The sequence below is a fragment of the Anas acuta genome, chromosome 1 (genome assembly GCF_963932015.1).
Source record: "Anas acuta chromosome 1, bAnaAcu1.1, whole genome shotgun sequence".
Classification (NCBI taxonomy): Eukaryota; Metazoa; Chordata; class Aves; order Anseriformes; family Anatidae; genus Anas; species Anas acuta.
In genome coordinates, this window is record NC_088979.1 from 125,264,835 (window position 1) to 125,284,886 (window position 20,052).

General features: G+C 46.6%; 2 protein-coding genes across 3 annotated transcripts; one reads left to right on the forward strand and one right to left on the reverse strand.

The window, feature by feature from the left end:
- Positions 1-609: 609 nt before the first annotated feature.
- On the forward strand, positions 610-6,359 carry LOC137865744 (homeobox protein NANOG-like). The gene is made up of 4 exons (XM_068701110.1): positions 610-968; positions 3,431-3,705; positions 4,739-4,828; positions 5,287-6,359. The coding sequence occupies exons 1-4, from the start codon at positions 788-790 to the stop codon at positions 5,647-5,649; spliced, it is 909 nt and encodes a 302-aa protein (XP_068557211.1). The 5' UTR covers positions 610-787; the 3' UTR covers positions 5,650-6,359.
- Positions 6,360-10,467: 4,108 nt separating this feature from the next.
- LOC137865751 (homeobox protein NANOG-like) lies at positions 10,468-15,166 on the reverse strand. Of its 2 annotated transcripts, none has more exons than XM_068701130.1 (5): positions 15,013-15,166; positions 13,883-13,992; positions 13,467-13,732; positions 12,652-12,741; positions 10,468-12,224 (listed from the first exon to the last, which is right to left on the reverse strand). In XM_068701130.1, exons 2-5 carry the CDS (start codon positions 13,959-13,961, stop codon positions 11,808-11,810), a joined length of 852 nt encoding a protein of 283 aa, XP_068557231.1. In that variant the 5' UTR covers positions 13,962-13,992; positions 15,013-15,166; the 3' UTR covers positions 10,468-11,807. The 2 variants fall into 2 exon arrangements, with proteins under 2 accessions (XP_068557231.1, XP_068557225.1); XM_068701124.1 differs by having other exon boundaries at positions 13,883-14,075; positions 15,013-15,153.
- Positions 15,167-20,052: the final 4,886 nt, after the last annotated feature.

Below are 20,052 nucleotides of genomic sequence, written 5' to 3' on the forward strand. Positions count from 1 at the left end.
AAAAGGATGTGCCTTTGAAGGGCCATGGAGGAGCAAATCTGTTAGCCGTGGACCTCACCTGTATTAAACCTTTCCTTACCTGCGTATAATTGTGAAAAGATATCTTCTGATTGTACCCCTGAGCCTCCTACACTGAGAGTCTGGGAAGTGCTGCTAGGTCAGGAGGCAGTGTGGGTGTGGGTGTCTTGTGGGGATGCCAGTGTGGCGCGAGCCCCAAAGCAAAGGTCTCAGACCCCCCCACACATAAACTGTAACCTGGGCTTGGGTTTACACTGCAGACCAGCACCAGATCCACCTTCCATCCACTTCCTTGCAGTGGAGATGAGTTTGTTCTTCCAGTGTAGTGAGCAGCTCTCTTCTACAGGACATCCACCCTCATGGCATTATTTTGTGATGGGACGGTTTAAGCTGAGCCCAAAGAACCAAACAGGATGGGGTTTTCTGGGGCTCTGGATCACAGACCTGCTCAGGTGTGACTGAGGGACCTGCAGAACGGGAAGAATTCGTAGGGGACATACTTTAGCCCTGATGCCATGTGTGCCCCCTCCTCCCCCTCCCTCTGCCTTGTTCCGTCCCCACCCCACCAATCAGCCCTCTTTAGCATGACAAAGAGCCTCGAGAAGCCGATGATGATAGATATTGCAGTCCCAGGCAGGGGACAGCGAGCTATAAAGGCATCTGCCTGTCTATACTTCGGGGCTACCGCAGCTTGCCGGTGACACCTGCCCCCTAAGCGGAGGTGGCATCTCTTGGGAGGCAGGGGAACCACCCCTCCACCTGCCCCCCCATGTGTGCTCAGCTGGCTCTGCCCCCCTACCAGGCTTACCCCGGCGGGTCCGGCATGGGGTACCTGGAGTTCTGCTGGAGCTCAGCAGGGGACACAGGACATGTCCCCGTCTCGGCCGGGCCAGCAGCAGCAGCCAGTGCCAGTCCATCTCCGGAGGCAGGAGAACACAGGCAGACAACAGGTAAGATGCTTCTGTCAGGGTACCTGTGGCCCCACTTCAGCCACTTGCGTAACCACTTTGAGCAGATCTTTTTTTTTTTTTTTTTCTCCTTGCCTTGGATTTCTTATATGTGAGCTGGGCAAAAATCCATGTGGCAGGTGAGAAGGATGGCCTTTGGCTGTCACTTCACCTCTACACAGTGCGTTTCAGTGGTGCCTGTGAACTGGTTTCCTAAATCTCACCAGGGACTTCAGGTACAGGCAGTTCTGTGCTCCGGGCTAAGACAGTGCAAAGGCATGTTGTCGTGGAATTTGTGGCTATCAGGGAAGGAATATCTGGGCCTCTTTTTAGGCAAATGCTGTCATGTGCTTTGGAGCAACACATCCCAAAGGTAGCAGTGCTCAGGGAGTCCCCTGGCCTCTTACAAACTCCTTGTGTGGCCTTCGTGTGCTCATTAAGCTTGTTCTTTGGCAAGTTATGACCTGAATCACTGTGCCAGGAAATCTGCTCCCTTCACACCAAATGTTGTCCCTCTCCATTTCTTTCAGTTTGTCATTTTCCTCTCTCTATTCCCCTCACCTTTCTGTGCTCTTGTCTCTTTGCCTCTCCCTCTCTGAAAAAAGTTCCAGCCTCGCTCCACCTCAGTGACATTTTCTATGCTTTCTGTTCCTTCCCCACCCTGGTGAGTGGCAACAGAATGGCTGATAAAAGTCTGATAAAATCAGATCTTCACCCAGCCTCACTGTGTGGTCAGCAGGGTAACACTCTTGCAATGGGTAAGAGAGAAGAGAGAAGAGTGAGTTTTCAGGGTGCCTGTTTTGAGCTGTCAGATGCCATGGAGAGCTACAGCCTTGGGCAGAGGTGCTAGTGGCTACTTGGGTTCAAACACTCTCCTTCAGTGAGTGTTTCTTCTTTCTTCAGAGAGAGGCCAGCTGGGGGAGCGAAGGCCTACATAAAAGTCAAGGGCTTGTGGAAGTTGTGCCTGTCTTAAGTTTTTGTGTTTGTGTCTGTTCCACGCCTGTTTGTGGAATGGCAGGCCCTGGGAGGACAGCTTGTGTCTCTGCCAGGAGAGCATCAAGGGAAAAGATACCACAGACATGGCCCTCCCTTCTGAAGCCCAGAAAATTTTTAGTGTTGCTTAGTAACCCCTCAGCTTAGGCCAAGGAGCCCATTCCTCAGGAAGGTAATCAGTGATTGGGTTGAGATGTGTGTTCAGGAGGATGAGGAGGATGTCTCAATGGGATTCAAAGTTACAGCTCTCAAGATGGCTAGGAAGGAGATCGGGAGCTACTGGAGAGAGGCTGTGTACTGAAAATTGCACTGCACATTCACTGCAGCTCGTCTCTCCAGAAATGTCAGTAGGAAGAGAGGGCATGGGGTATGCAGAAGGGTTTGTAGAGGAGTTGCTGGAGGAAGGAGAAATGGACAGATTTATCCTTGCAGGTATGGGAAGGGGGAAGACTGGCCTCACAGACAGTCAGGATTGTCTTGAGAAGATCTCAGCCTGTCACAGGCCTCAGCAACCAGGCACCTGACAGAAAGATGCTGGGGGTAATCTCTCTTGTTAACATTTTCCTATTCAGGCAGCCTGAATGACTTTGCATCTTGGAAGCTTTTGTCTAGAAAAGTGGCCCAGCTTGTTTAGGAAGTTTTTCCTTTAGATCTTTATCTTAGCTTTGTCCTTCAGCAGAGACCCCCTTAGGACTTTTAACAGGACAAATGAGAAGGGGCTGAGACAGCTTCCTCTGCACTTTTGAATTTTGTCCCCAGTGTCTCCAGTACAGGGTTTCTGAGTCTTCCCTGTCTCACATGCTCACTTTTCCTTTCTCCTACCCCATCTCTGTGTCAAATCTCTCTCCTTTGTTCTTGGCATAAGGCTTCCCAAATATCTTCATCTGCACATTTGTTTCCAGCACTAGGAGCCACTGGAGTGATATAATATCCAAGGTCTGGCTCTGATACTCTCCACCTGTAAACCCCCCCTCGCTGTAAGCATTGACTGTTCTGCCCCAACATACATCTTGGGAATGGAGATTTCCTTGCCTATCAAGTGCCTTGAGATTCCTGGGCAGACAGTTTTGGGGAGGCCAGTTACCAACCCAAATCTCTATGTACAGTCATGACTAGACTTCTTTAAACCACCTGAATCTGAAAAATTACTGGGGCCTTTTGAAGGATAATAATTACACTGTGAGCCAATGTGCAGCATTCTCTCTTCTGTGCCCTGACTTTTTCACCTGATGAAAGGGAACTGTGGACATCCTGGAAGTCTGAGCTGGAAAACTGCTCACTGTCAGTAGGCTTCTCTGTTCTCACAGATCCATGAAGGTAGATGTGTGACACAGACCTTTGCCTGAAGCAGGCTTCTTTCAGGTAGACAAGGAGTGCTGATCTCATGCCATAACACGTAGGGAGTGTGCTCATATCCATTCAGCTGTACATTATGTCTTATATACCTTCTGCCACTCTCTTTTTATTTCTAGAAATTTCCCCGGCTTCCTCCAGTTCTGGGAATTTCAGCCAGTTCATGCCAGACTCAGCCACCAGTCCACATTCAGCATCCTCATCCCCACAACCTACTGCTAAGCCTCAGAAAGGCAGAGAAGATGTCATGGGGACAGTCAAGAAGGGCAAGAGCCGCACAGCCTTCTCTGAGGAGCAGCTGCAAACCCTGCACCAGCGGTTCCAGGCCCAGAAGTACCTCAGCCCCCATCAGATCCGGGAGCTGGCAGTGGCCCTGGGGCTCACCTACCAGCAGGTGAACGTGGAGGCTTTGACCCATGGTATATCAGTTACACAGTGGCTGAATAGTCACATAAAGCAGTGGCAGGATGGAAAAGCAAGTCGCCAGCAGAGGGCAGAGGCAAAGGTGCTACGTATCAGTCACTGCCCTGCCTATTTGTCCCCAGATATCTGAAGCACTTCTGGGGGACAGGAGAGTCGGTGGCACCTGACTTGGGCCTCCCCAGTGAGGGATCACTTAAGGGGACTGCTGCCAACACTTGCAGTAGAATTACAAATGCATTTATCAATCTGCTGTTTGGTACAAAGAAAAAATAACCATACAATTACATGAAGTTACAACTCCAAACTCTGCCTGGCATTTGGATATCAGAACTAGGCACGATGGCCTGGATGTCCCTGGATGCCCTGGGACTAAAATATTCATATATGCATTGTATATGCACATGCAGGCACCCACATACTGAACTGGTTCTGTCAGGGACAGGGCTGGCGGGACAGTCTGCTATTTCCTTCAATCAACATCCTTGCAAAGGCTGCTCTCAGAGCCCAGACACAGCCCTGGGGGAAAATGGTCTGGAATTCACCCTTGCTAGGAGCTTTGAATTCTGAAACTACGGGATACAAGAAGCAAGTGTTTCACTTTGCTCACACCTATCCACTGGTTTCCTGCAGAAACAGTGTTTCAGAAATTTTCCTGTAGTGCAGGGGGCTTATGGAGACGGGGGTGGGTTTAATTTGCAGCAGTCATTGCTGTCCGTGACTGCAATGAGTTTGTATGTCACAACTGTGACTGACACAGGGCTATAATGCCGCCCCCTCCACCCCCTGCCCACATGCAGATGCACTAGCCACCTGCTGAGGCTGCTAGACAGACATCTCCCTTGGCAATAACCCCAGGGAACACTTAAAGGGCTTTGTCTGCTGCTCCCCATATATCTATGCCATCTGACCACTCTCCCCTGATTCTTTGCTGCTTGTAAATCTGATAACAGTCACTACTCCCTCTTCTTTGCTGATATTTTCTCTGGTCTTCCTTCCCCATCTAGGTGAAGACTTGGTTCCAGAACAGGAGGATGAAGCTGAAAAGGTGCCAGAAGCATATCCTGTGGACTGCTCGGGCTCAGTGCCTCACGCAAGTAAGAACACGTGGGCAATGTAACCGTATAGGTACAGGTACAACACACCATGCCTTCTGGTTTGCACAGAGGCACAGACTTGGCACGGCTCTCCAATGCCCTGTTGGTAGCCTGGCAATGGGCTGACTGTGCTACTTAAATGCTTCCAGAGAATGATTGTGTTCCTTAAATATTGCATATTAAATATTGCATTTGACTGCATATCCATACCAGAGCTATGGAGATGGATATGAATCTTCTTGCCCTGCCATCCCACTGCTGCTGATCAAGAAACAATGTGAAATGCGAAGGGACAGAAGTCCCTCTAGTGGAAGGTGTCTGTGCCCATGGCAAGGGTGTTGGAACTAGATGATTTTTAAGATTCCTTCTGAACCATTCTATGATTCTGTGATTCTGTGTCATGTCTGTGGACACCAGTGCAAGATGTTGTGTTTTGATTCACTGTCTTTCCTTTTCAGAACAGCTTCCAGCCAAGTACTTACCTGGATATGCACCCCAAATTCCACCAGGGCTACCCGATCAATGCAGCCAGCAACATCCAAACAGTGTCTTCTCCCCGCCAGCACTACGGAGCAGGGCAGAACGCTTACGCGATTGTGACCAGCGAGGATGGAGGAGTCTTTGGCAAAGGTGGGGGCACCTGCAGCGTCCAGCAGACGGTGGGCTTCATTGCCCAGCACAAAGTAGACTTTTATCACAGCTGTCCTGGCAGCGTGGAATATCCGGGCACAAAGACAGGTGATGGCTGTAACTTTCACCACTCAGCGCCCATGGGGGCATCATTCCCAACCACTGCTGGCTACCATCTCTATCATTCCTAAGCATTGTGTGTGTGGGGGGAACTTGGGTACCTCACAAGCAAATCTTATTCTCATCTCTTCCTTCATTATTAATGTAATTTCCAACTCAGGGGCATCACATGATGCCCCTAGAACCAATTTTGGCATCCAAACGTTTGCCTGCAGGCATGCCCAGACACACAAGTGCTAGCACATAAGCATACATATAGCCCTTCATTCATATGCCTTTACACATACACATGCACACGCACACACAGTTCTTTATTGGCAAATATAGCCAAATCCCCTTACCTCATATGCCCAAGGTCTGGCTGACTAGACTGTCTCCTAGGTCTTCCAAATTATGGACCTCAGAACCTTATCTCAGAGTAGGCAAAGATTCCTTTGGGGACCTCATGTACACACATCACTGTACAGAGCACACAAAGATGTGGGCTGTCTGTAGAGGTGCTAGTCGCATACTTTTCAGTGACAGTGGATAAGCTGTTGTCACACAACGGGCATCCACCTGATGGTTAGACCACCAGTTCTGTAGGTTAACCACAAGTCATAGGAGTGAAGAAATGCATAATGAAGGGAGATTTGACAAGCTGCTTGCAGAGAGGGTATTGAGATGATCTTATAAGCATCAAAATGATAAATAAGCTCATTCTTCTATCTTTCCTTGTTTCCTCTTGAGAAAAAATAAAAGTGCATTTAATTTGGAAAATAAAATACTTTTTTCAGGTGGATTACGTGTTTTTCTGCATTTTTTTCTCTTTATAACCAGGCAATGAAACCCAGATGGAGAATAAATAGCCATAGCAACCATATTCTATTGTTATTACTGATTTGAATCTGAAACTATAAACAGATATTTTTCCTTTTTTATCAGTGGATCAGCTTCATGGTTCTTGGCAAGACCAGATATCTAGAATCAGAGGGACAGAAAGGTAACTCCCACCTACTTTAAAAATCTCTCCTACCCAGCAATATTTCATAATAAGACTAAGACACGGTGGTACTATCATTTCTAACTTTAATACTGCATGGATATCTAAGTACCTAAAAACAGATGTGTGTATCAAAGTATATTTAATAGCAGGGTCCCACTTCCCTGAATCAAAGGTTTTCTCTCAGACTCTGATAAAAATGACTTTATCTTAATGTGAAATAGCTGTCATGGTTAAGAAAATGAGTATAAGATGAAAGTACTTGTTGTCTGAGACTGGAATAGTATGTGTGGCCATCTGCTGTTTTGCTTTTCTATGCCTCACAGTTGTTTGTTCCTACCTCCATTCCCTCATGTAGCCACTCTCTGACCCTTTGAGTTGTACAGCTACACTGTATGCAGGGCTACACTTTTTATAGGGCTGTGTACTGTAAACTGGGTGAATTGGAAAAAATAGGGCTTTCTGGAAGATCGATTTTGACTCAGATAATTTCATTTCATTTTGAAGCACAGTCCCACACCCCACACCTCTCCTGCTCCCACCAAGTGCTTTTGCTCAAGAAAGACTTGTTCTTTCAACCACTACACCATCAGAAGGGTGGGGATCAATTGGGTCTGCTTAACTGAAAGCCAGCTTTAAGATGCTGGTTAACATCTCAAGGCACGGTACAATAACATCAGTTATCAGCTCCTTTGCAGTTACCCTGAATATTATCTGCAACCTTTCCATGTCATCCTAATAAACACAGTTGTAGGTGAAAAAGTTGAGTCTTTCCTCATTATCTGGCAATGGTTCACTTGCCTGCGTCTTAGTGCTCAGCCCAGGCAGCAGTGCCAGTGTTGTGATATTTAAAAGATTTAGTGATTCAGATACAGCCCAGCAGCTGGAGACATACCCTGTGCACGAGCAGGGTATTTCTCATTAAACATGAGAAATTAATTCTAGTCTTGTTTTTATGAAAGAAATTCACAGGTGACACGAGGGTGCTCTTCAAAACTTTGGAGGCATGAAGGTAATGTGGCCCTTACAAGAAAGGAAAAGCTTTTAAGCTCAGTGCCATGATTTTGGGTCCTTTGTGCCTCTTGACCTGCTTGGTATTGGTTAAGATGCTTTTGGCTAGTTATGATAGGCCAAGCAAGAGATGTGTGCCAACGCTTTACTGAAAATTTCCAAAGTTATGGTAGCTCAGTGTTTGAGTCATGCAGGGTAGTTGGATGACTAAATATAACACTTACTAATGCCTGCAGGGAAGAACCTATTAAAGGTCACACCTTTTATCTGCACTGCAGAGATAACTAGGGCTGTGAGCCCTTGCTCATGGGCCACTCAGAAGAAATATGTAGCTTGTAAAACATAGCTGCAGGCCACATTGACAGAGAGAGCAAGGAATGAGGTTGCTTGCACCACACTACCTACTTGTTATTTTGCCTATAGGACAGCTAAGGCTGGGACCCAGTAAATTAGGAGATAAAACCTAGCCTACATAGCTTGCACTAGATTTAATTTGTTCAGTTTGGATGGGATTCAACAAACTAGAGCATTGACCCTGCAGAGATTCTGAAAGTGCAGCTTACCCCACATGCTGTAATACGTATCAAGCTTGACATGGAAGTGAGGATGCCAGCAGCCAGATATTTGTTGGTAGGTGTCCTGCAGAAACAGGTGAGATTGTTCTCAATACTCCATGTGAGCTTACAGCTGGATCCTAGTAAGATTTGCTAGCAAGCAAATCATGTTTGCAGAAATCACATTTTCACAGCACAGCCACAAGAAGATGTGGCAGTGCTAGCAGAGATGTAATGCATCCCACAAAGATAAGGCTTTTTTTTTTTTTTTTTGACATGCACTTACTTCCTTTGAAGAGCTACTATAAACCTGCTAGGAAATACCAGTCTCAAGGGATTAGTTGTATCTCCACTACTTTTGGTAGTAGTGCTGCAATTACCTGTGCAGCTGTTTCACAAGTTGGGGTAGCTCAAGCATGTCAAGGTAACAGACCTCCAGCAGCATGAAAAGACCAAGTCCAGTGTCATTCCACAGCTACCTGATCCTGGGTCCTTCCCAGCCCACATTCCAGAATTCCAACAGCCACTTTGCATCTTCCCTCTAGCTCTGCAACTACGTGCACTTGCCAAACCTGCACGCGGCCTGGGGGCTGAGCAACCAAGGGAATAATGTACCCATGAAGGAACACTCCATTTCTGCAGAACAATTCCAAGGTAAATGCAGTAACTAAACCACAGCATGCAGAGCAAACAGCCCCAAAGCTATTTAAGCAATAGGTGTGTTGAGAACAATCTTACCTATTTCTGCAGGACATCTACCAGCAATTATTTGCCTACTAGCACCCTCACCTCCTTACCCTTGGGGCGGAAACATGGAAGAAAAACATACTAAAACAACACAGGTAATTTGTAGCAAGAATTCTCTGCTATCTTTCTGCAAAGACTTATGTATCATGTATATTTCTTAGACCTCAGGTTTGCACCTTAAAAAATAGTTATTAAAAAAAATAAAGGTGAAATGCAACTGGTTTGGTAGCCAGGACTTTTACAGATGCATGGTTTTCTGTTCTTTCAAGCAATGCTGTCATTGAAACTAGCACTGCTGCTAGAGCAGTATCCAGAGTTCATCTAAACATGTTAGAATACAAGACTCAAGTCAGACTTGTAAGGATCCATTTTGTAATACAGGTACAGGGAGCAGTATAAGCCTGTTATTTCTCCTTGCTGGCCAGACTTCCCTTTTTCTGCTGTTGAAGGTCAGCAGCTCATACGCATACAAGTCAGCCTTTCTTCCCCTACAGCCTCAAGTGCCCAATCCCTCACCTTTCTGCACATATCCTACTTTATGCCCTGGAAGCAGAGTCTTACAGCATTGCAAAAGGAAATTACACATGCTTTGGCATCTATACAAGCAAGCAGGTTCTATGCAGCAAAGGACCTGTGGCAATCTGAGCAGTCAGCTGCCATTTTACCCTCCTGTGCTCAGTGGGAATACATATTGAACTACCCTTCAGACAGATGAAAAGCATCTGTGGTATATTGTAAATTAAAGAGCCTGGAATTGAACCCAAACATACCGCTTTTGCTAGTTCAGACTATGGCCATTAACAGGAGCTTGCCTGTATTAATACAGCAGTAACCTAAGGGTTTGAAGACAAACCAGTGCTTTTTTTTTCCCCTCCTTAGCACTACTACCCATGAAGGCTTGCATACCTCAGCCACAGATGGTTTTGCACATGTTTGAGCTAATAAGCATGTAGGAAAGGTAATGCTCAACAGCCAGCTGAAACTCACTGAGCAGGAAGAGGGTCAGTGAGCCTCTAAACTGCTGGTTGCTGACGCTGCTCTAGTGCAAGAGCCCCATGTGTACCAGCTCCCAGTTGCTAAGCAGCAAGAAATAGTCTCAAGGCAAAGAGGGGAAGGAATCAAGTTCTGTTTCAGTGCTGAAGGCAGGATTCAGTTACTCCTATTAAAAAAAATAATAATCTACAAGTTTGGTATACATAAGGTTAGGACAGGAATCCCCAGAGGGCTGTAGCCTGAATAAGGCAGTACTTCTAGACCATACCTGGAGCAGCAGAAGCAAGGAGATATAGAAATCTCAAAATGCATTTTCTCACTCCCAACTGAACTGAGTATCCCTCATACCTAAAGTTACTCTTAATCATTGCTAGCAACCCAGTTGCCTACTCCTGGAGTCCCCCTTGCACTAGGCAACACACCTGCTTATGGAAGTCAAGGTTGATGACTCTGTGATTTACTCCCTTTAAGCAGCTGCTGGTTCCTACTTCTGGGACAAACACAATGGGATTTTTCCGTCCTTTCCCCAGTACTTCCAGAGGAACAGAACCACCATTCCCTTAAAACGCTGTTCTGGTGAAAGATGCAAGCTGGCAACACCGTTTAGGCATTAAAATAAAGTCATTTATTTTCAACTCAAACAAGTATATAAAAACATTAAGCAGATGCCAAATAATAAAAGACAACATGCACATAACCATAAGAACATCCTCAAAATCACTGCAAGAAAATACACTTAGAAAAATGAAACTGGAACACAACAAATATTCATCTCCCTTGCAGTGAGTTTAACTATGACATACAATCCTCATGCATACATTAAAATACAGGATTGCAGTAAAAAAAATGTGCACTAGTGACAACAATACCAAAAATTATTTATGCTTTTACAATTTACTCTTGCCAGCTCATTTTGTGTTCTTGAGCAGTGGCAGACAGGCTTCTACAATTCTACCACCTAGCATTCTTTTAAGTAGCTGGCCATCTCTACCCCTGAGAAGAGTGCCATGGTATTGTCACTGTGTTCATGAAGTGCTAGTGAACCATGACATACAGATAAGTAAAACCGTTCTCACCACCTCACACAGAAATGGCACTTTGGGATACCCTCTGCAATATTCAAGTTGAGACAAGCCAACAGTATCTCAGCAGAAAGATTAAGGAAGGCAAGATCTGAACTGCAAAGGAACAGTTCCAGAGATCCACTGTGAATGATTTGACAGGCACAAAGAAGTTAGCAGCTCTGGAAACTATGGAGAAAGTTTCCATTTCAACTATCAGAAATACTTTTCTCCACTTCTCTTTCTTCTGCTCCTCCTCTCAATCCCCCTGATGTACACAGGAAGGTACCAGGCAAGGAATAGGCAGATGCTGACCTCTCCAGGAGGAGAAGAGTAACTTTGGATCAAAGCCATCTGAGATCAGATGATCTTTTAGCTTTTCAGTGAAGAATGGGAGGACCCAGATGAACTTATCAGCTGTCTGAGGTATTAGCAAAAGGCAAGACAGAAAGATACATTCTGGGTTACAGCCGGTATTTCTTGCAGAAGTGCAAGAAAAGTCTTCTCCAGCAAAATCCTGATGCAAAACACAGGGCAAGGATCAGAGAATCACATGCTAAAGAGGCAGCAGAGTAGGTCTTGGACAGTAAACATCAACCTTCACCATCTCTGCTGCTCCTGGCTGTGGCATTGCACATCCCCCTCCATGAATGCAGTTTTGGATTATCTATGCACAAAACACCCTTGGCCAAGGGTTAGCTATGCACAAATTCTTTTAAACAGAAGAGAAGCCAAACACAGCAGGGTACCAAGACCCACCAAGAGTAAAGAGCCAGAACTGAGGGGGGGGAGCAAAAGAAAGGAATAAAAATTGTATCTCTGAGTCAAGACCCTAGAAACCCCATGACAGAAAACAGGAAGAGGGAGAAAAACACTTTGGTCTAAGACTCATAACCACTCTGGGTCTCCAGCGTATGCCAAGGGGCCTGGTACTGATGCCGTACAGGAGAGCTTGAGAACTGCATGATACCATCAGAGGTGCTCTGGAAGCTGTAGGTGTCTTCTGACTGCAGGCCATCATAATCCACACTAGTAGGGTAGCCATGATAGAAGTTCATTTGCTGAGTTAATAAACCTACGGCTTGCTGGCTGTTGCAGCTTGTCCCACCTTTTCCGAAGAACCCCTCGTCCTCCACAGCCATGAATGGGTACAGGCACTGCCCATTCCCATAAGTCTGGCCACTGCTGTAAGCTTGGTGCATGTTGGTCACAGCCTGAAGGTTTCTGTTGGCACCAGCAGGGAATCCTTGGTGAAACGTGGGGGTCATATCCAGGTATGAAGCTTGATGAAACCCATTCTAGGGGAGACAGAGATAGCTGTTCAGTAATTAAGAGCAGGCACACCACCTGTGTCCATTGATTTGGATACGTCCTCCTTTCCAAAATCAGTTATTTTCAGTCCACATCATCCCCGCTATAGATTTATAATAACAGAGATCATAAGATCTAAAGTTAGAAATCCCCAAATCACCATGCTGGGAAGAAAGCCAGCATGAGTAGGCCTTGGTGGCCCTCTCTGGCCAATTCTTAACCTGGAAATAAGTGGATAACATTATTTCAGTTGCCAGTGCAGGTTTAAAATAGATGCTGCTGTAAAACCTGTAAACCTGTTCTGTACACATGAGAAATACAACTGTCTTAGACATGATGCACTTTTCAGCACAGAACAGAGGATCCCTGACTAGTGGAAATATATATAGCAAACAAAAGGGGCAATTCTCTCACCTGTGATAAATACATCCCTTTTTCCACCCACTGACTCTCCTTCTGGCAACGTTTAAACTTCATCCTTTGGTTCTGAAACCATGTTTTCACCTGGAAGTGAAGAGGACATAGAATATTAGAAATTCATTCTTATTTGAATCTCAGTACATATCCTAAAAACGTATTAGTTTCTATAATAGTTTCTGCTTGGGTCCTAATACAGTGCATAGTTTCAGCAGCTAACGTTAGGCACCAGTAGAACTAAAACTGAGTCTAGCACACTTACTGCTCAGGCCACCACGGGATCTTTCATGCTCAACATATCAAAAACCCTTCCTGAAAGACAGGCAAGACAATACAACTGCCGAAACATTGCTTGTACAGCAGCACCTCACTACTGTGACGAGATCAGTGCCGATTCAGTAGTGACTCGTGGCCTCAGTCACACACGAGCAGCCGGCAAGGCAAAGACCACCTCCTTGAGGAAAGACTGAGGGTGCCACTACGTATAAGAAAAGTAGTGCCAAATATCTGTCTTTTTGTATTTTATCAGAGACAACATATGTTGATACAGAGCAGTAACCTAAGTAGCACTGCCCTTTATTTCCGAACATCTGCACACAGTGGGAGGATAGTGCGGGAAGTAAGAGGAAGACTGAGTCATAAGTTTTCACACCCTCTACTCTCTCATATACGCAATCAGATAAATAAGATAATTAAAGACACTCCTCTGGGGATCTAAGAAAAAAAAAAGCAAACAACAAAACAACAATTGGTTGTGGTAGCAAGATCACTCCACAACAGGGGTGCAACTTTGCTCAGAGCAAGACGTTCACCTGCTTGTAGGTGAGCCCCAGGGACGCTGCCAGCTCCCGGATCTGATGGGGACTGAGGTACTTCTGGACCTGGAACCGCTGGTGCAGGGTTTGCAGCTGTTCCTGGGAGAAGGCTGTGCGGCTCTTGCCCTTCTTCGCTGCGCCCTCATCTTTCTCCTTGACCTGGAAGCTGGGATGTGGAGACGGGCGCTCCGCGGTGGGGCTGGTGGCCGAGTCCGGCGTGTACTGGACGAGCGTCCCCGAGCTGGAGGAAGCTGGAGAGGCATCTGGGGAGGGAAGCAGCAGCGAGCGCTCACACCTCAAAGTCGACGCCCAGCTCCCCGAATGGCTCACGGATGCCGGGAGCCAGGGATGCCCTGCCGGGACGTGGTGGCCTCGCCCGGCCCCTGCCCGAAGCGGTCGCCCCCCGGCCGTACCTGGGTGACTGGGCGTCCTCTGCTCGGCGGGCAGGGCCAGCAGGTCTACCGGGGCCTCCTCGGCGGCCGCGCCGTCCATGGTGCCGGAGGGCCAGCAGTAGTGGCCGTACCTGAGGGCGCCGGCGAGGGGCGTGTAGGGCGGCATGGCCAGGTGGGCGCTCATGGCCGGGCCCGCACCCCCAGCCCCGGGCGCCTGCCGCATGCCGATACCCCATTAGGCGGAGCCGGGGGGTGCTTTATGTCCTCCCCAGGCCGGCCTCGGCTGGAAGGGACGGTCACGGCCATTGTCATGTTAAAAGCCGGTTGATTGGGGGGGGGAGTGGCTCCGGGGGGCGCTCAGCCCGCCCTGCGGGGACCCTGCTCCCACCTCGGGGCCCGGGCGGGCAAGGCAGGCACCCCCGCCCCCACGTTTCACACTCCTTCTCCCCACCTACGCCCCCCACCCAAGGGGGAAGAATGGAGGCGAGGCAGGAGCCTCCCCCCGGGGCATGCGGGGGCTGTCGGTGTCTGCATTGCAGATCGCGGCCGGCAGATAAGCGCTCCGCCGCCCCGCCGGTCAATGCGGACCGGGGGCAGGGGAGGGGGCGACTCCCCTGAGCGCCCACCCTGTGCTGCGGGGAAGGGGGCTCCAGGAAAGATAAGCTGCTCCCCAGCTCTTCCAGCTGCTAACCCGAGGCTGGGGAAGGCCGGCCTGCCTTGCAGGGATACAGATGTACTTCTCAAGCTTCTTTCCTCAACCATTTGCCACTTTTTTTCCTAGCTTCTTTAAGAAGTCAGAGCTTATAAAAAAGTTTGGTTTTACTACACACCAGGAAAACACGGGAATTATGGAGCTGAGGGCCGTACACCTATAAAAGAGCCTTATAGGTCTTAAGCACTTAAAGGCAAGGCCTACGGTCTGCTCAGAGAAGCTAAGCTACTTCCTCCTTCCTACCCCAACAACAACAACCACCACCCCATAAATAAACTATTACCACTTCCCTTAAGGAAATTAAAAGCTTACTGGGAGGATCTCATTGCCCAGGAATTATAAAACCTGGAAAAACTCTATGGAAAGGTAAACGCGAAGGCACATGACACATAAAATTCCCTATCTCACCCAGTGAAAGAAACAGGACACAGGCACCTACCTGTACCCAAAGGAAGGGGGAATAGTTGCTAGATTACTGCACTGTTAATAATCTTCTAGAGATGATAGAAACAGATCTCCTTTCCTTCCATATATCTCCTCCACCCCAGTTGAGTCATTATGAGAAATGAGCCCCAGGTGTTACCCTAAGCCCACTTTCTCTTGTGCCACTGTTCAGCTGCTGGGAATTGCTGGGACTGATGAGCTTACTTTGAGGAGCTCACACTGGGGTGCCTTTGCAGAGCAGTTTAGCTGGAGAAGGCCTTGGTGGGCCCATTTTTTGATAAATTCCTAACTAATTGTGATTTAATGGACAAGAATCAGGCAGAGAGATAATTGGGAATGCAAGGAAAAGTTGCTGTAATTGAGTAAGAGGAATAAAATACAGAGTCAGATTCTTACCCTGAAGCAAGCAGTGCAAGCTCCGGGCTCTTTGCTGCTCTTGGGCTCTTGCCCTGTTCTTGCAGTTCTATATTTCATGCAGGTTGCTTGCTCATTGCCATGGGCAATACTCAGCCCATGCATGCACAGGAAGGGTTTCTCTGTCAGACATGCAGAGTGGTCACGCAATAGTATGTTGTAGAACTGATAGCCACTGATCTGCATGGTCCCTGTGCTGATAGGGCTTCCCTGGAGATATGCATGCTACCTGCAAGGTAGTGTTTGACTTCATTGCAACAGCCCATTGCAAAGACAGAGAAAAACACAGGATTCTGTGGTCAAGGGAGCTGTATTTGCAAGCCAAATCATTTGTTTGATTGTTTCTTGGCAATGACAGTTTGAGGAGCTCCATGTTTGCCTCTACAGTGCACATCACGTGAAATAATAAACACTATTCTGGTATTTATTGACAAGGACTCCTGTCTGGAGACGATGGTGCCCACTAGTGAGAGGTTGCAGGAAGCACTCTTGGCCATCTCACAGGCTGCAGACTGAGTCAAGAGAGGTGACACAGCTTGTCTAGGAACAACTACAGCAGGACTAACATTTTTACAGATGGAGTAACACTACCTCCACCATCAGATCCCACCTTCCCTTGGTGTGTGTGTGTGTTGCAAAATGCAGCTGAACTGCTCACGGTTTGCAATTTTTTGGTGTTGAGCTGCTGTTTTTCTCCAAGAGACAGACCTGCTTTGTAGCCTGCATAGAACTGATTTCATTTACCCATCCTTTTCCATTTGCCTTTGTTCATCTTTTGATTTTCTCATCTCCTTTGTCTTCCATTTCCTTTGCTTTTTTTTTATGCTTGAACTATCCGATCTATTTTCTGTTCCATATATCCCGCTCTAGTGACATCAATTTTCTCCTTCTCCCCAACCATACCTCTTACCAGATTATGAGGCATATCTTTTGAAATGTCTATGTGGGAGAAATGAAGCTTGTGTGAGTGTATAAAATCATACCATCTAAAGATGGATTTTTTTTATTTTTTTTTAATGTAAAGAAATACAGTTGTTTTCCCCAAAATAAATTGTAGACATAAAAATGCCTTGGGAAGGTAAATCCATAAGTCTCACAGGCACATAGGATGCTATAGGAAGCAAGATGTATATGTTTGAGTAGCTCCCCAAGGTACTGGGTCAGGGACATTTGCCATGTGACAACATCAGCCTGCAAAGTGGATATACTACCCATGAATATGTAGAGCTGACGTGTATTTAAAAAATACCTGCTGAGAATGACTCCTAAAACAGAAGCATGTTTCCACTCATGTTTCTTTTTGTTGCTGTTTTCAGCAGGAACAGCAACATGATACAGATCTGATTTAGTCCTATTCTTCCCCACAGGGTGAAGTATCAGCAGCAATTTGTTCTTAAGCTAAAAGTTGTGACCCCCTCCCTCTTCATCCTGTGGCCACTCTCCAGTTTGGTAGTTCTCAGTTTATGATGTGCCAAATATTTTGGAGCTTTTGTCAAGTGAGCATAAGTTGCTTTATTATGCATATGGCAGTGAACGTAACCAGGCACTGGGCTGAAGCATGTCCTAACGAACCTTTTCCATAGTCCTTCCAGAGTAGAGATAGAAGCTCAGGTCTAAAAGCAGTCTTGGCCTCTTGGCCTAAGTACACATGAGACAGGACCAAGGCTGAAAGATGTTTTCATCCTGCAAGTTCCTTTTGTGAAGGAGCCCCTGTTAGTGTCAGTGCAATCTCTGCCTTCAGAGGGCTGGAGCTCAAACTGGCACTGAAGTGATACAAACATATATTGGCACTGAAGTGATACAAACTTATATTGGAGCTGGGGAAGAAGCAGATGACTGGTAGTGTATATCCAGCTCTGGATCTTATACCACTAGATCAGAAATGCCATGGGTTCCTACCTCAGAGCACTGCTAAGCTCATTTTCACCAGCAGGTTAATGTTATACTAGTAGAGGTAGTTTCAAATTTTATATAGGATAGGTACTCTTCTGTCTTCCTGTTGCTAACTTAAACACGGGGCAGTTGTGTTTTGGTGAATACTGTGAAGTGTCATGAGAGTTCCTGTATTGTTCTGCTCACATTCATGGTGTTCAGCAAGCTGGCAGTGGTTAACAGGGGGCCACGGCCTGGGCCCTGTTGCTCCTCAGAGGTTTTTTTGGGTGCCATCACACTCAGTCAGTCATGTGCATGGAAGGGGAAGGCAGGTAGAAATCCCTCCCTTGTATTCTGCTGAGCTCGCCTGGCATTTCTTGCGAGCAGGCACCTATGATTTTTTTTTTTTACATTGAATTCTCAAGTTAAATTTTGGAAAAATAATCCTGCCCTGCAGCCCTCTGTACCCACCGAGCTCTTGGCTCCAGACAGCCTGCCCACCCGTGGCTTGGTCACAGCTCACAGTCTGGTCTCAGGATGCCGTGTTTGTGGAAGGGAAGGCAGCCAAGAAAGAATAACAAAAATTAGACCTTCATTCATATTACAATATGGTTTTCCTTTCTCTTGGCTCTTTGGGGGAGCAGGTCAAGAAAAGGACAAAGCTTCTCCTTTGCAGTGGCAACCCAGTCTCTCAATCACCTGAGAATTACTGGGTGATGTGGCCCTTTGTTAGCTGTGGAGAGGCAGACTGGGATAGAGGAGCCACGGCATAAAACCAACAGACTCCCTGCACGGGCAGGAAAACCTGAGTTTCAGAATCAGGTGGGAAGAAGGCTAGTGCGCCAACCCAGATTTCTTGAGGTATGATGGGCCTGTTCCTTCTTTATCGGCCCTTTCTTGTGCCCATGCCTGCCGTGCACACAATGTTGAAGTTATGTTGTAAGTACTTGTTTGAGGAAGCATTCCTTATCAGCGCCTATAAACTGGAATATAGAATTTCTGTCTCCCCCGTGGAGACAGAAATCAAATTATCTGATCAAATTCACACCTCTTCCTTTTAGTGATAGTGAGGTTGTTCTTACAGGCTCACTTAGATGTCCTCTTATTAAAAACAAATGGGATAGAGATCACTGTGTTCAGATATTTTCTTTGAGTTTCTGGCGTTTCCACCACTAGAGGGGAATACCAAGTCCTGTGCTTTTCATTGTACAAAGGCCCTATGTAATTTCAAAATGAGTCACCTCCCATGCTCTCCTCCCAGAGGATGCTCTATATCAGGCAGTTTGCCTTTTCTTCCCCAAACACACTCCACTTTGAAATGAAACAGAAGCTTTTCTTCCTGAGGTTTCTTTACTCTTCTTCCCCTTTGTGATAGGAACAATTTCGAACAACCCACTCAGTGGGAAGTCTCCACAAATCCATAGCTAGTGGGAACCTGCAGTCAGCAGGGCACTGAACTGGTAGATAGATCACACGTTGAAGGCTCTCTTGAGTTCACTGAGTATTGTGGCACCTGTTTTCTTCCACATCTTTTACCGGAGGCTGATCCCATGTTTTTCACAATTGTTAATGCATATCAGAACAGAACTAATGAGGATCATGTGCCAAGTGGATGACTGTAATTATACATGCAGGCCATAAATGGGCACACAGCCTGTGAGTAATTTTGTGTTCCTAATACATCTCATGAACCACACGCTTCTAGTTAGCACATACTTCTCAAATGTGTCACTGTGCCAATTCTGTGGCATCTAGATTTTTTTAAGCTCCAGAAAGTCCCCGTAAGAGCAGATCACCTATGAGACAAGTGTCTGATTACAAGAAATGTTGGGATGACTGAAAAGGGTGCTGCTCTTTCAAACCTGTCACAGGTTGCGACAGGGACTCCCCCGTTGCCTGACCATCACCCCCATCGGTCCACCCTCTGCTTTCCTCCAAGACTGGCTGTTGCACATGCATTCATGAGTGATTAGCAAGTGTTAGAGCCTGAGGCTCCCTGGCTGGCACCCACTCTACATTTGAATGGTAACCCGTGAAACCCAGTGCTGTGGAACGGGATCTGCAAGTGGATTTTGTCTGGGCCTGACGGAAGAAAGAGATTTATCTGCTTTTGTTTAACAATATTTAGGTGGCCGACGTGACTGAGATGGAAAGAAAAAGAGACAAAGAGAAGAACAGTAAGAGGCAGTAGCTTTTTTTTTTTTTTTTTTTTTTTTTTTTTTTTTTCCGGCTGGATGTCATTTGTCTAGGAATTGAATCCAGTGGAGGAGCGGGGCATAGCTTTGACACCAGCTAGTGGTGGTATAAAGGTAAAAAATATTTGTTCATTTTTTTCGGATTGTCTAGGGAGAGCTAGCTCACACCAGGCAGTGAAGCACATCTTTGTGGGCAGCAAAGGGACTGAATTACTGACTGGGTGTCTTCCCTGTCTATAAGATCGGGAAAAGCCACAGAATCATGGCAAAAGAACTGCAGACACTCAGACTGTTCTGTGACAATATAGTAACGCTTCCCTGGCACAATTTAGCCATGAAGGAGGAGGAGGAGCTGCTGTGATTGTTGGGAACAACATTTTGCAAAAAATTCCAGTTCTAACCTCAGCTGTGTACTGCATGCAAACAGGGGCTAAGACAGGCCTGGGAACACCTTCTCTTAACCCCACTCATGACTGAATTGATTCACTATAGTTGAAAACAATCTATTAATAGCGTTAAAGCGCCTGCAGATGCAAAATAACCTTGCAGAGTGT

Excerpts from the sequence above, each read along its gene's own strand:
- LOC137865744 (XM_068701110.1), top strand. The coding sequence starts at position 788 with ATGTGTGCTCAGCTGGCTCTGCCCCCCTACCAGGCTTACCCCGGCGGG. Across the intron at positions 969-3,430 it reads AGAACACAGGCAGACAACAG|AAATTTCCCCGGCTTCCTCC; the intron begins GTAAGATGCTTC and ends TTTTATTTCTAG. Across the intron at positions 3,706-4,738 it reads TGGGGCTCACCTACCAGCAG|GTGAAGACTTGGTTCCAGAA; the intron begins GTGAACGTGGAG and ends TTCCCCATCTAG.
- LOC137865751 (XM_068701124.1), bottom strand. The coding sequence starts at position 14,045 with ATGAGCGCCCACCTGGCCATGCCGCCCTACACGCCCCTCGCCGGCGCC. Across the intron at positions 13,733-13,882 it reads GAGGACGCCCAGTCACCCAG|ATGCCTCTCCAGCTTCCTCC; the intron begins GTACGGCCGGGG and ends TTCCCTCCCCAG. Across the intron at positions 12,742-13,466 it reads TGGGGCTCACCTACAAGCAG|GTGAAAACATGGTTTCAGAA; the intron begins GTGAACGTCTTG and ends CTTCACTTCCAG.